The following is a 12,647-nucleotide window of genomic DNA, read 5'->3' as shown; positions in this document are numbered from 1 at the left end:
ATATGTGTAAATAAGAACAGTGATAACCAATTATTCATAATAAATATGTGATTATACATGAATGTTATCAATCATCAATATTTGTCATGATCGAGAAATTATTAGAAATTACCATTTTTTAAGTTTTGGATTCATCTATTGGTCAATTCTCTCCCCAAATTTTAAAATATCACTAGTGCTCAAAATACCGACCAACCTAACCCGAAAAAACCTAAAAAAAACTCAACCCAAGGTAACCTGACATATAGTTGATATAAAATTAGGTGAAACTGTATCTATTGGATTAGAAATGGGTTAGGGTAATTTGAATCCAACCCAACCCAATAAACTCAATGTCTTTCTATGTAATGAATTTAATATGATTGTTAACTTATTAATCGGTACATGTATAGTAGGCATTAGACCAACTCGTAGTTAGCTATAATCAAATTTATATTACAACTTCAATCGTAATTTTACTTTCTTATTCACATGAACCTTCTACTCTCTTTTTTTGACATTGTTAACCTTTTTTGTATGTTCTTATTTTTATTTTACTTTTTTTAAACACAAACAATTAGCTAGATTATAAAAAGGAAAAGTACAATAAAAACCAATGAACTTTCTTGTTTGGAATGATTAAGTCCTTGAACTTTTTTTTGGAACAAATAAGTCCTTGAACATTCCAAAACATGTTAAATAAGTCCTTGAACATTCCAAAATATGTTAAATAAGTCCTTGGACAATTTTTGGAACAAATAAGTCCTTGGACATTCCAAAAAATGTTAAATAAGTCCTTGGACAATTTTTGGAACAAATAAGTCATTGGACATTCCAAAAAATGTTAAATAAGTCCTTGGACAATTTTTGGAACAAATAAGTCCTTGAACAATCCAAAACATATTAATATAAAACATGTTGGATACATTCTTATGACTTGTACAACTAGTTAAAGTGAGAAAAAAATCCGGAAAAAACCTCAATGAACATTCATATTTTGAATGATAAAGTGGTAAAATAGTGAAAAAATCCGGAAATATATTTTGTCAGTGATTTTTTAAACTAAAAAAATAAAAAAAATTATAAAATATATTATTTTTAATTAAAATAAATTTCACCAGTAATCTTTTTAAATCTTTTTTTAATTTAAAAAATCACATACATGATATATATATTTTTAATTAAAATAAATTTAATAATAATTATTTTTTTTGTTTGAAAAATCACCGACAGAATATATTTTAATTTTAATTAAAATAAACTTTATCAAAATCTTTTTTAAATGTAATTATTTTTTTGTAAATGTAAGTACTTTTTTGTTATATTTGTTTAATTTTATAGATCTAAATAYTTTTTBGTTCAAAAAATATTTAGGGGCTTAATCGTTCAAAATATGAATGTTCATTGGGTTTTTTTTCACTATTTTACCACTTTAACTAGTTTTACAAGTCATAAGAATGTATCCAACATGTTTTATAAAAGTTCAAGAAGTTATTTAACATGTTTTGGATTGTTCAAGGACTTATTTGTTTCAAAAATTGTTCAAGGACTTATTTAACATTTTTTAGAATGTTCAATGACTTATTTAACATATTTTGGAATGTACAAGGACTTATTTGTTCCAAAAAATTGTCCAAGGACTTATTTAACATGTTTTGGAAWGTTCAAGGACTTATTTGTTCCAAAAAAAAGTTCAAGGACTTAATCATTCCAAACAAGAAAGTTCATTGGTTTTTATTGTACTTTTCCCATTATAAAATGATATACCAAAGTTTCAACCTATCAACCCAACCCGTACGGTTTGGGTGAGGTTGGGTTGAAATTTCTCAACCGCAAACATTGGATTGGTTATTCAAATGCCTTCAACTCGGCCAACTCAACCCATGTGCAGTCAGCCCTATCACTAAGTCCGCAAGTGGGCCCTCCTCAATTTACAGAGGGTCAAAATGTAATAAAAAACCTGAACCAGGTCCGCAAATGCATGGACCAAATCTGTAAATATGTCCCAAAACTTCCGCATACCTTTATCTAATATACAGATTTGGTCTTTACGCTTACGAAACCTTATTCAGAAAATTCTTTGTTTTACACTTTGCCTTTTCCCCAATTTGATAACACATCACTGCAGATTGACATTTTTAAAATATTGGGAGAGAGAATCCAAAGTCTGAAAATAACTATTTTAATTAATTTCCCATCATATCACTTTATGATATTCATTATAAATAGTTGGTTTTATAATTCTCAAAGATCAAACAAATACGTGAATACGTATGTATTACGTAATGGTCAAAAAACCGATCGAAGAGATGCCAACATATTCTTATAACGTATTCCCATTTTGGCAAAAGTTGATGAGAGAACAATTTGATGGAAAGGATGTTTTGCATCTCGATTGTTGTTAACGGTTTATGTTAGGTAATTTGATGCGAAAAAATCTAACATTTTCTTTTTAAGTAAATCTTCGAGTAACTTACACGACGTTCGTCGTTTTGATTTTAACATTTGGTTAGGAGTTAGGACGATACGTGATACCTACTTGAATTTAACATATGTAAATGCGAAAAACTTGAGAAAACACTTGAAAAAAGACCATCGACTAGCAACAACACGAAAGCGGATATCACGGTTATTCAAAAGAACGAAAGATGTGGTCAACAACTCTAGCAATTATACGCCCTTTTAAGCAGTAGTCGATTAGTTCGCTCAAAGGAAACCCAAGTTAAAATACCTCAAAAACATCATATTTGAAGTGCATCTGCAATAGATCCAGCCAGGCTCAGGACTTCAAAAGGAGCTCTGTTTGCAATATCTTTGACAGTGATAGGACAAGAGTCTGTAATCCAGAAGTGTGCAAAACCCTTGTTTGAGTTCTCTGAAAGTATAAACGCATGTTAGATCCCAGTATTCGTATAACGGAAAGATGATTTTACGAGAGTGATCAAGATCTTACCACCATCTGTGTGAAGAAATCTCCCCCACGATTTCTTAGGAAACACTGCGTGAGTAACGTAAGCACTGACCTTGGTCGCTCCATGAGCTGCCAAAACTTTCTGCATCACAAAGAGATGAAACAATTGGATCCTCGGGATAAAAATAGCTCCATCTCGTTATGTAAGAACGACAACAATCTCTGTTTTTTATGGATCCTTTGGTTAAATGACCTTCTGACGGCCCCTTGAGCTATCAATTGGTTTATCAATACAAATTCATGACTTCATAAAAGAGAAAAATAAAAACTCTACTATTTGGGGTAGAGGCCAGGTAGGCGTACATCCCCCGGGCCCCAACCCCACCTCTGGATTGGATAAAATGGTTCGTTTGGTTAGAAGAGGTAAAATAGAAATGTGAATACTTGTTTCGGGATGGAGGCAGTAAAGATCAAGCAAATACCAACTTAATATATACTACTCCCTCCCTCCCAAAATAAATGTCAAACACAATGAAGAAGGCGCATGGTTTTAGAAATGTGTAATTATTACACTTTTTAATCAACTAAATGACATTTTTACCCTTAAAAACACAGAGAGAGAGAGAGAGAGAGTAATGAATCTCCCCATCTCACGTTGAAGGATAGAATTAGAAAGTAGACACTTATTTCGGAACAAGCTAAAATAGAAAATGTGGATCCTTATTTTGGAACGAAGGGAGTGTTCTGTATCTTGCAGATGCTTGGTTGACAACTAGTACTTTGCCAAATAATAGAAATTATACACAACTTGCATGAGTTTTCTAAATTTTTGCAACTTCTCTCTTAATTTCAGTTTTTTTCTTTCGGTGGGAGCACAAGTTGGTTGGATATATATATATATATATATATATATATATATATATATATATATATGCACGCACACACACGGGTTGGTTTCCAGTGAGAAGGGAAATTATGGTGAGAAGCATAAGAAGAGATCTCCACCCTTGAATCAATCCTAATTGAATGTCAACACTAATGAGGTGCACCGGATCAATTCCCTTCTAAAGTGCAGTTCATGGGTGGGCATGAGATTAAAAGTGATCAAGGGTTCGGACCTCTTCTTACGGCTTCTCAACATAACTTCCCTTCTCACACGAACCTTCACCTATATATATATATATATATATATATATATATAGAGAGAGAGAGAGAGAGAGGGGTAGAGGTTGGAAAAAGCACCTGGCATTCGATTAAAGTACCGCCAGATTGCACCAGATCATCAACAATTACTACATGGTGACCAGCACAATCACCCTCTTTCAGCCGTACGATCCTTTTATCCCCCTCACGAACTTTTGCACAAACCACCTGATATCGCCAATAATCACATATGCTATATGGATTTAACAATTTAAATTCCTTGCTTTTCCAAGACAAAAGTTAGACTCACCGTGGGGAAGTGATCCAACTGTTTGTGGAATCGCTTCCAAGCTCCATCATCTGGAAAGGCGATCACAACCTGAAGTTCCATATAAAAGATAGACATCAATACTCTACCAAATAAAAGATGACGCTGTGACGTGAAGGTTTGTTACTCTCTCCATGCCAATATAAACGCCCACGATGAGAAAGGCACACACTTCTAGAAATGTGTAAATATTACAGTTTCTAATTAACTAAATGACAATTCTACCCTTAATAATAGAGGGTGTAATGAAATTCTCTATCTCATAATTAAGGGTAGAATTGGAAAGTAGGCACTTACATTTGAAAGTGGAGACTACAAACTAAAATAGAAATATGGACACTTATTTTGGAACAAAGGAAGTATATATCTAAGTGCTAACATTATCAGCATCAGGAAGTTGCTGAAGCCGTTGCTTCAAGAGAGGCATCCCAGTTTCAAAACAAGGCAAAACATGGTCCCCAAAGTAAAATCTTTCCTGCAAGGATAGAAACAAAAAGAGGTTCACTTGTTTAAACGTTGGCATGTCATAATAAATTAAGCATTTAAGATATGTAGAAACTTGACGCATAGTCTATTAAGTAACGGACCTGCAAAGCATGTATGTCATAAATAACTAAGCTCGTAGGACCTCCTCTCGATACAGGAATATTTGATAATATTCTTGCCATGGTAAATGCAGTTGCTACATCTCCTTCTTCTTCCATTCTCTCAAAGGAACCAGTTGGAAAAAAAGGTAACACCAATGTGAAAGAAGCAACAAAAAGCCTCGGGAGTGCAAATATAACGGAGAGCTGCTCAAATATGACAGCGGGGGAGCTGAAAGATGCAAGAAAAGCAACATGCTGGCCTCTGATTTCTTGTGCATTGTTTATGAATAAGTTAGGAAACCCATCATCAAAACTCCTGAGACATGAAACAAAAAGTCAACCAAATACCGTAAAGATGCCAAGAACACAACCACATATACGACAAATTATGCAAAGACACAAGGCAATGCCGTAACAAACTAGATTCTTGATCCCTCAATCGTGCGCCAATTGGGTGCTTTTAGTGTCCAAAGACTTGTCGCTCCTACAGGGGCGGATCTAGAATTTTTTTCCGCTGGTGGGACCAAATAATAACCATAATATAAAAATGTACTTTTTACACTATGATAGACGATATCAATGGTGGCATGGGCCACCACTCAGCAATGAGTATATCGGCCCCTGCCTACAGTCCTCTTAAGATATGTCTCATAACGTCTCTTTTCAGTTTTGGATGGCTTGTACTTTACTTTTCTCCTATTGCAACCGGTTTATATTTTTCCTCTAAGGTGTCCATTGAAGAATATCACGATATCGCAATGATAAACTCTAACAAGGATCCTAAACTGATATAATGTGAGCACTCACCTTGGTCTAAGCTCGAAAGCCTCGACCTCTTACTAATACTATGTTGATGTCTCTGGCTATAGAATATATGAATTCTCTTACTACGAGGCATCACAGATTAGGAAGTCAGTTCATGTCTACTCCTAGCCATTTGGATGACGTATCATATAAGGTGGTATCTTAAAAGATATGCCAAGGAAACAATGCAAGTATTTTTGTACTCCAATCAAGGAAACTGCAAAGTAGGTGGTTTTACATATAAAGGGTGGTGCAAAGTAAGAGGCTTTTCAGATGTTGACAAGAGGGAATGTTCAATTACTAGGGGGCCGTTTACCAAACACTTACCCGGTAAGCGCTTAGCGGTAAAATCTAACACTATCACTTACTTATCGGGTAAGATTTTAGTCCACCAATACGGCATCATATGCAACAATTTACCCGGTAAGCACTAATCGTGGTAAGAGTTGTCGTCCTCACTTACTGGGTAAGACTCTCGGTTTTGCCTTTGCTCTTACCGGGTAAGATTCTTGGTCTTCGCCATATTCATCTGGTAAGGTAATGTGACTTGGTAAGAGCTTACCTGGGTAAGCGTTTGGTAAACAACCCCTTATAGGGGAAAGTTCAAAGTTCAAACAATAACCATAAATATTTTGAGAACTTGGGAACCAACTATTTCATGTATTCATGATGAAAAACCCTGAACAATCATAGAATATTATTCATCATGAATACCATGCATTTTCATAATCCATCAGATCATGCATTTTTATCATGAATGTCATGTGTTTTCATTATGAATGGTTGGTTTTCAGGTTATCAAAATATTTATTGTTCTCATTTGAAAATGCCCCTACTAAGTTGTTTACTTACAGCTTAATGAGCTTAATGGTATGGGCAGCTTATTTGCTCAGCCATACAATGTCGTTTCTTTACGGCTTAATATTTAAGCCATTAAGCCAAAATGGCTATATGGGATAAGCCAGAACCACACACTTGTCCCCGTTAAGCCACTTCAAACAAATTAATACTAGAAATGCCTCTGGAATAATCCAACCTTCTCTTTGCCTCCCTCAAACGCATCGGGCTCCCGTAGACTAACAAATTTATCCACACAAATAACTTAACCCATACAGGCCATAAATGGAAGAAAAATAAATAAACAGCCACTAAGATAACCACCACAAACCCAGCTGAGACATCTTTAAAAAGCCTCAAATTTGATACTAAGCAGGGTGATCATAATCTGTACCATTTCTCTCTTGGATATGAGTATATTTTAGAACTTGGATTGTATTATTAGGGTTTCCATTGATCATCCCCACCAACATACTCCCCATGTACAGTATGTTCCCCAACAGTCATAAATATCTTTGTAACCCTAACTCTCTATGATAAACTGTTCCTGATATCCACCTACTGCAAAGTCTTTCCTCCACATTCTACATAACAATCTCGTTCTTTAATACTAGTAGCATTTTTCACTGAACTAATAGCGATACAAATTTATCACCTCTTGAAAAACCTGAATGTTTGGTTTTCTTATTATCAAGGATGCAATCATACCCATAACCGATCATATAAAGAGGGCGAAAAACAATAAAACTGAATGACTAATTTACATAGAAGATTGAAATAACAATTGTGATCTAAAGGGGGTAAGAGCAGACCTCCAGTTGATGGATTGAAGCTGAATGAGGTCGGATTGAGCGTAAATTTTGCGAGCAAGTTCTTCGGCTTCCACACAATAGAAGAGGAGCACTTGTTTTTTGGTGGGTTTCTCCATTTTACAGAATGCTCTTGAAGATTTCCTGCTGCAGACACCGTTTTATTGAGAGACCAAGGTGGAACAATTTTGACGTGAAATGCGAGTTTCCATAGTGTTTGACACGGTGTTATGGCCGATTAAATCCAATATTATAACGTAACAATCGGAATAAAATGTTATCGTGTTGGACCAATTTGAGCATCTCATTGCTTTATTTGGCGGTGGTCGACGGCGGGGTTCAGATGGGTGGTGGTTGGCATTGGTTCAGATTGTTGGTAAGTTGGCGGTGGTCCAGATCGGTGGTGGTTCAAATCGGTTGTGGTCGGCGATTGTTCAAATCAAGTAAGAAAAATGGAATTTTTTTTTCTTTTTGAGAAAATGAGATGAAATTGAATTGAATTTCTTCTTAACTGTGATGAAATGAACAAATCCATGAATGGTGGAATGCCTGAAATTCAATTCCGCAAATAAACTTAACACCTGAATGAAATTAAGTCAATGGAATTGATCATTCCAATTCCTTGGAATTTCGGCGGAGTCCTACAAACCAGACGCCTCCACAGAGACTTGGTTGTTGGTGTAGATTAATATGTATCTATGAAATGATTGATAAAATTTTTGTTTATAATATTTTTTTATAAATGGAATAAACATGTTATTTAATTAGGGAAGGGCATGTTCGGTAAAACTTGGCTTCCTACATAAAATTTTCTCTAGAAGCTTACTAAATAAGTCATTTTACATATCATTAAGTCATTATTAAACAATCATGTATAATAGACTGGATAAATTATAAGTCTCGTTAAGCTCATTAAGCTAATAACAAACAGACTTTGATGATCGTTATGACATATCATGACTGAAGGGTCATATCTCATGTCACGTAAAAATTGTGTCACGATCGCCTAATGCACGGTTCATGTGACGCGATATTTGAGTTTTAGCATCTTTTTAGTGCCTTTTTTTATGAACCTGGATATCCAACTCCCTATGCACACCCACTAATTCCAGGGTGACCATCCACTTTACGGGTGGTCCGGAGTCATCGTATTTGAATCTCCGTGACCACAAGATGATTTTTATTCTTCCTTGGATTTGAACCTATGACCTCCAGACACTTTTAACATTTGGAACATAAGCGCAAACCAATTAAACGTCACCCTTATGGTTAACTTTTTAGTTCATAATATAAAATAATTTAAATTGTTTGATATCTTGATCCATTGACTAATAGACTCATAGTAAAAATCACATGTGTATATAATTAAATTTTCTTAACTACATTATTGCCTGAAGCGCCAAGATGCGTATGTGTAATTATATATATAAATTTACTTATACTTTTAAATTTGAATTTTAAGTAATATATATCAATAAACAATAATTCATGTTTAAAAAATAATTTTTAAGTATTTTTTTAAATAATTTATAATATAATGTAGATATACTTTATATGGTCATAAAATCCATGTATAAATAAAATATAAAGGTGAATTATTATATATTTGGTCCTTTATGAATACCTCTTTTTCGATTTTCATCCCTTAAAATCATAAATAACATTAGGGGTGAGCATAGGCGGGTACCCGTCCTTTTTTACAGGAACCGGAACCGGAACCGGCGGTTCTTGAGATATTGGAACCGGAACCGGAACCGGTTAGAGCGGTTCTTAAATTTTTGGAACCGGTTCCGGTTCCAGGTACCCGCTTCCTAAAATATTCAAAATTTGTTATTTAGAAATAAAAAATAAAACATTACCAAAACACTAAATAAATAAGCAAGAATACAAATTATACAGAATAATGGTTACAAATATTGATTAACGATTACAAACCATAATAGACTAATAGAAAATGTTCAAAGTTTAACGATTACATACTATAATGGTAATTGTTCAAAGTTTAACGATTACATACTATGAATCCAAGTGAATACACAATTTGAAAAATACGAATCATTTTATATGAAGAATTTAGATGAAGATTGAAGATGACGACGTGCTTTTAAGATGTAAACCTAATATAAATTTGGTATTAAAAAATATTTTTTTTTTAATTGAAAAATACCGGGTACCCGGCGGGTAACGGTTCCGAAAAATTGAGAACCGGAACCATTCTCAATCGGTTCCGTATTTTAGGAACCGGAACCGGAACCACTCATATCGGTTCCGGTTCTGGAACCGGCGGTTCCGGTTCTATAGCCGGGTACCCGGTTCCGCTGCTCACCCCTAAATAACACTGATCATCCAAAAATCATGTTTCGAACCCAAATAAGCCCCCGCACTAACACCATTAGTGACAACTCCGTTAAGTCGGTCATGTGTCCCTCACGTGATGGACAATTTGGTCATCTTACCTATCTTCTTCAATCTCAGATCCATCCCTAATAACATGTCAAAACCCATTCATACTCAGGTCAACAAACATCATCTTCTTTTCCCTTGAAACCTTCACGACCTACGACAACTTCCATACTTGAATCTGCAGAAAACAAACCATCACCATTCGGTTTCTTGTTTATAACTCCATAGAACCTTCAACTTCCACACTTGAATCTGATGTGGTTCTGCTTTTTCAGCTAGGCGGCGGTTCATGAGTTTTCAGGGAGGTTCAAATTAAAAGAAAAAGAAAAACATACAAATATTAATTTAATTAAAATAAAGTGGGAGTCAAAAAGACCCATCACGTGAGAGGCACATGACAAGGTTAACGGAGATATTTTAACACTGTCAATGGGAGGGACTTATCAGGCTCCAAAACAATATTTTTTGGACCACCAATGTACTTTATGATTTTGAGGGACGAAAACCAAAAAGGAGACATTTATCATTTTGTTTATTTATGGTGTTTGTTTGCATAATAACCCCCGGTTTTTTTATTATGGTCACATTGAGAATGATACTTTACTTTCTCTATGTGCATACGAAGAGCATCGAATCAGATTGAAAGTAATTTTCTTGTACGTTTAATCAAAAAGGCCTTAATTTGCAAAACAACGTCTCAAAATGCTTGAGCGAACAGTTAAAACGTTGATTGTTTGAGCATACACTTTTAGAGACTCGAGATCCTCATATCTTAATATTCCTTGCTTCAAAACATCTTGGAGGAATTAGAGACGATCCAAGTAAGGTTTATAAATAATAAACGCTTTACCGTTTGATTGTTGTATTATTTAGATGTAATAAAATATATAATTTGGAAATCACATGTGAATATCATCAAATATTTACGTGCATACAGACATTGCATGTATACGAGGGAACTAGCTATTTTCGATAACTGAAGATGGAATGCCCAAACAATTATTTGTTAATTACATCAGTATCAAGGCAACATTTTAAGCCTCGAAAATTTTTAAAAAAATGTTATCATCAACGGTCATAAGTAGTTTATGTTTGATACCCTTTGAAGTCATGCGTACATATTGGCTATACATTTATTCGAGTAATTTATACCCGAAATAACTTCTAAATGGCTTGTTGTTAGTATGCACCATGATCAACATGCAAGGACATCTCATTACAAGAGCAACTCAATAGTTTGTTCACAGCCGACGAGTCTTGAAACGAGACTTATGTGCCTATTTCACATTTGAGGAGTCTTGAAACGAGACTCAAGTGCCTATTTCTTACGGTACGTTTAGTATTTGACGAAATGGACGGATGAGGGTGAGATAGTAGGTGTTCATAAGTTGAAATCCAATAGATTTTAGGTCGAACCAACCCGATCCAATAAACTTTGGAAAACCAATCCAATAGATGATTAGATCGAACCAGTTTTATCAATTAGATATTACAACAAATTATCCATTTCTTCAGATTGGATCTATCCAATAGTTTAATCCAAATTTCAACCATTTTTGTCTTCTAATTTTCTTATAAAAACATACATATTCATTGTAAAATAATATTAATCATGTATCTATTAATTAAATGGTAGTTAACCTGTATCGATTCGGCCTTATTGGATTCTAATCTGTCATCCAAAACCAAACAATCCGATATGAATGCCGATAGTTTTGGATTTGATTCGAATCCAATTTTTGATTGACCGATTCCAATTGAAACACACGTCCTTTTTGCACATCTCTAATGGGTAATTTAGTAATTTACTAATTTTATACCAAACATAAGTAATAAATTTTTTTTTTGTCTCGTCTCACATACGAATATATTATTCAAAGTCAAATAAAGAAACAAGAAAATATGTTGACCAGAGTCAAACTTTTACGATTTTATTACTTATAAGATTTTAAATTATTCAATTAAATGCATTTTTTTAAAATTTATTTAACGTTCCAATCATAAATATATGGTATTAAAACAACAATGATGAGAATTAATTAGCTTTACCAAAAAACGTACTCCACAACATTTTATAGATTAAATGACACCACATGGCCCTCTTTTTAAATACAAGCACGTTAAATAAATCTATTTTTAAAAATGTCACATAAAAATAATTTATTTATTACATAAAATACTTTTAAGTATTTCTTAATATTATAAACCTTTTAACATCATATATTTGTTATGATTATGATATAATTTTAATTCCTACAAAAACAATAATTAAATAAGAAAACGATCAAATAACATGTCATTTTACATCACTTAAGTCGTATGATCTAATATTATGGGTCACGTTTACGTTGACCATTGGTGTAAAATATGTGTTGTCTTATTTAGTTACTGTTTTTCGTTTAAATATTCCTTTTGAAAATTGATGTATCAAAGATTAAAAAAAATCAAAATACTTTAAAAAATTATTTTAATAAATTAAAAAAAATATAGATTTTGAAATAACAGCGCCTGCAAACCAGAAATATAAAAAATTCAAATTTGGTTGGTGCGCAAAAATGGAGAAAACATATGGAGGTTGTAAAGGCCCCACGTATATATGTGGTTGAAACCTTTTCTTTCACACCGTAACTCTCTACATCCAGATCAACTGTTGGTTTAAAAGTTGTACCTTATTCATTAAAACTTGTACTTTTATTTCCAGTTGGTTAATTTTGGTTTGGAAGAAGACATGTACTTGAAACTTTTTTTCCAGAGCATAAATTTATTCGTACAGAGAAGTTAGTGGATTTAATTTTGTACGTTGTGGATTAAAGATTGTACGTTTTTGTGTAATTGGCGAGTTTTGG

The 12,647-nt window shown here is 33.7% G+C and overlaps 1 protein-coding gene across 1 annotated transcript; it reads right to left on the bottom strand.

Annotated features, from left to right (window-relative positions):
- Nucleotides 1-2,556: 2,556 nt before the first annotated feature.
- LOC112522676 (ribose-phosphate pyrophosphokinase 4-like) lies at nucleotides 2,557-7,599 on the bottom strand. The gene is made up of 7 exons (XM_025131958.1): nucleotides 7,402-7,599; nucleotides 4,949-5,264; nucleotides 4,741-4,836; nucleotides 4,344-4,412; nucleotides 4,133-4,261; nucleotides 2,933-3,032; nucleotides 2,557-2,854 (listed from the first exon to the last, which is right to left on the bottom strand). The coding sequence occupies exons 1-7, from the start codon at nucleotides 7,515-7,517 to the stop codon at nucleotides 2,721-2,723; spliced, it is 960 nt and encodes a 319-aa protein (XP_024987726.1). The 5' UTR covers nucleotides 7,518-7,599; the 3' UTR covers nucleotides 2,557-2,720.
- Nucleotides 7,600-12,647: the final 5,048 nt, after the last annotated feature.

The sequence above is a fragment of the Cynara cardunculus genome (assembly GCF_001531365.2).
Source record: "Cynara cardunculus var. scolymus isolate 2C chromosome LG 12, CcrdV1, whole genome shotgun sequence".
NCBI lineage: Eukaryota > Viridiplantae > Streptophyta > Magnoliopsida > Asterales > Asteraceae > Cynara > Cynara cardunculus.
This window is presented reverse-complemented; position numbering and strand designations above follow the sequence as displayed.

Excerpts from the sequence above, each read along its gene's own strand:
- LOC112522676 (XM_025131958.1), bottom strand. The coding sequence starts at position 7,517 with ATGGAGAAACCCACCAAAAAACAAGTGCTCCTCTTCTATTGTGTGGAA. Across the intron at positions 4,262-4,343 it reads AGTTGGATCACTTCCCCACG|GTGGTTTGTGCAAAAGTTCG; the intron begins GTGAGTCTAACT and ends TGGCGATATCAG. Across the intron at positions 3,033-4,132 it reads GTACTTTAATCGAATGCCAG|AAAGTTTTGGCAGCTCATGG; the intron begins GTGCTTTTTCCA and ends TTTGTGATGCAG.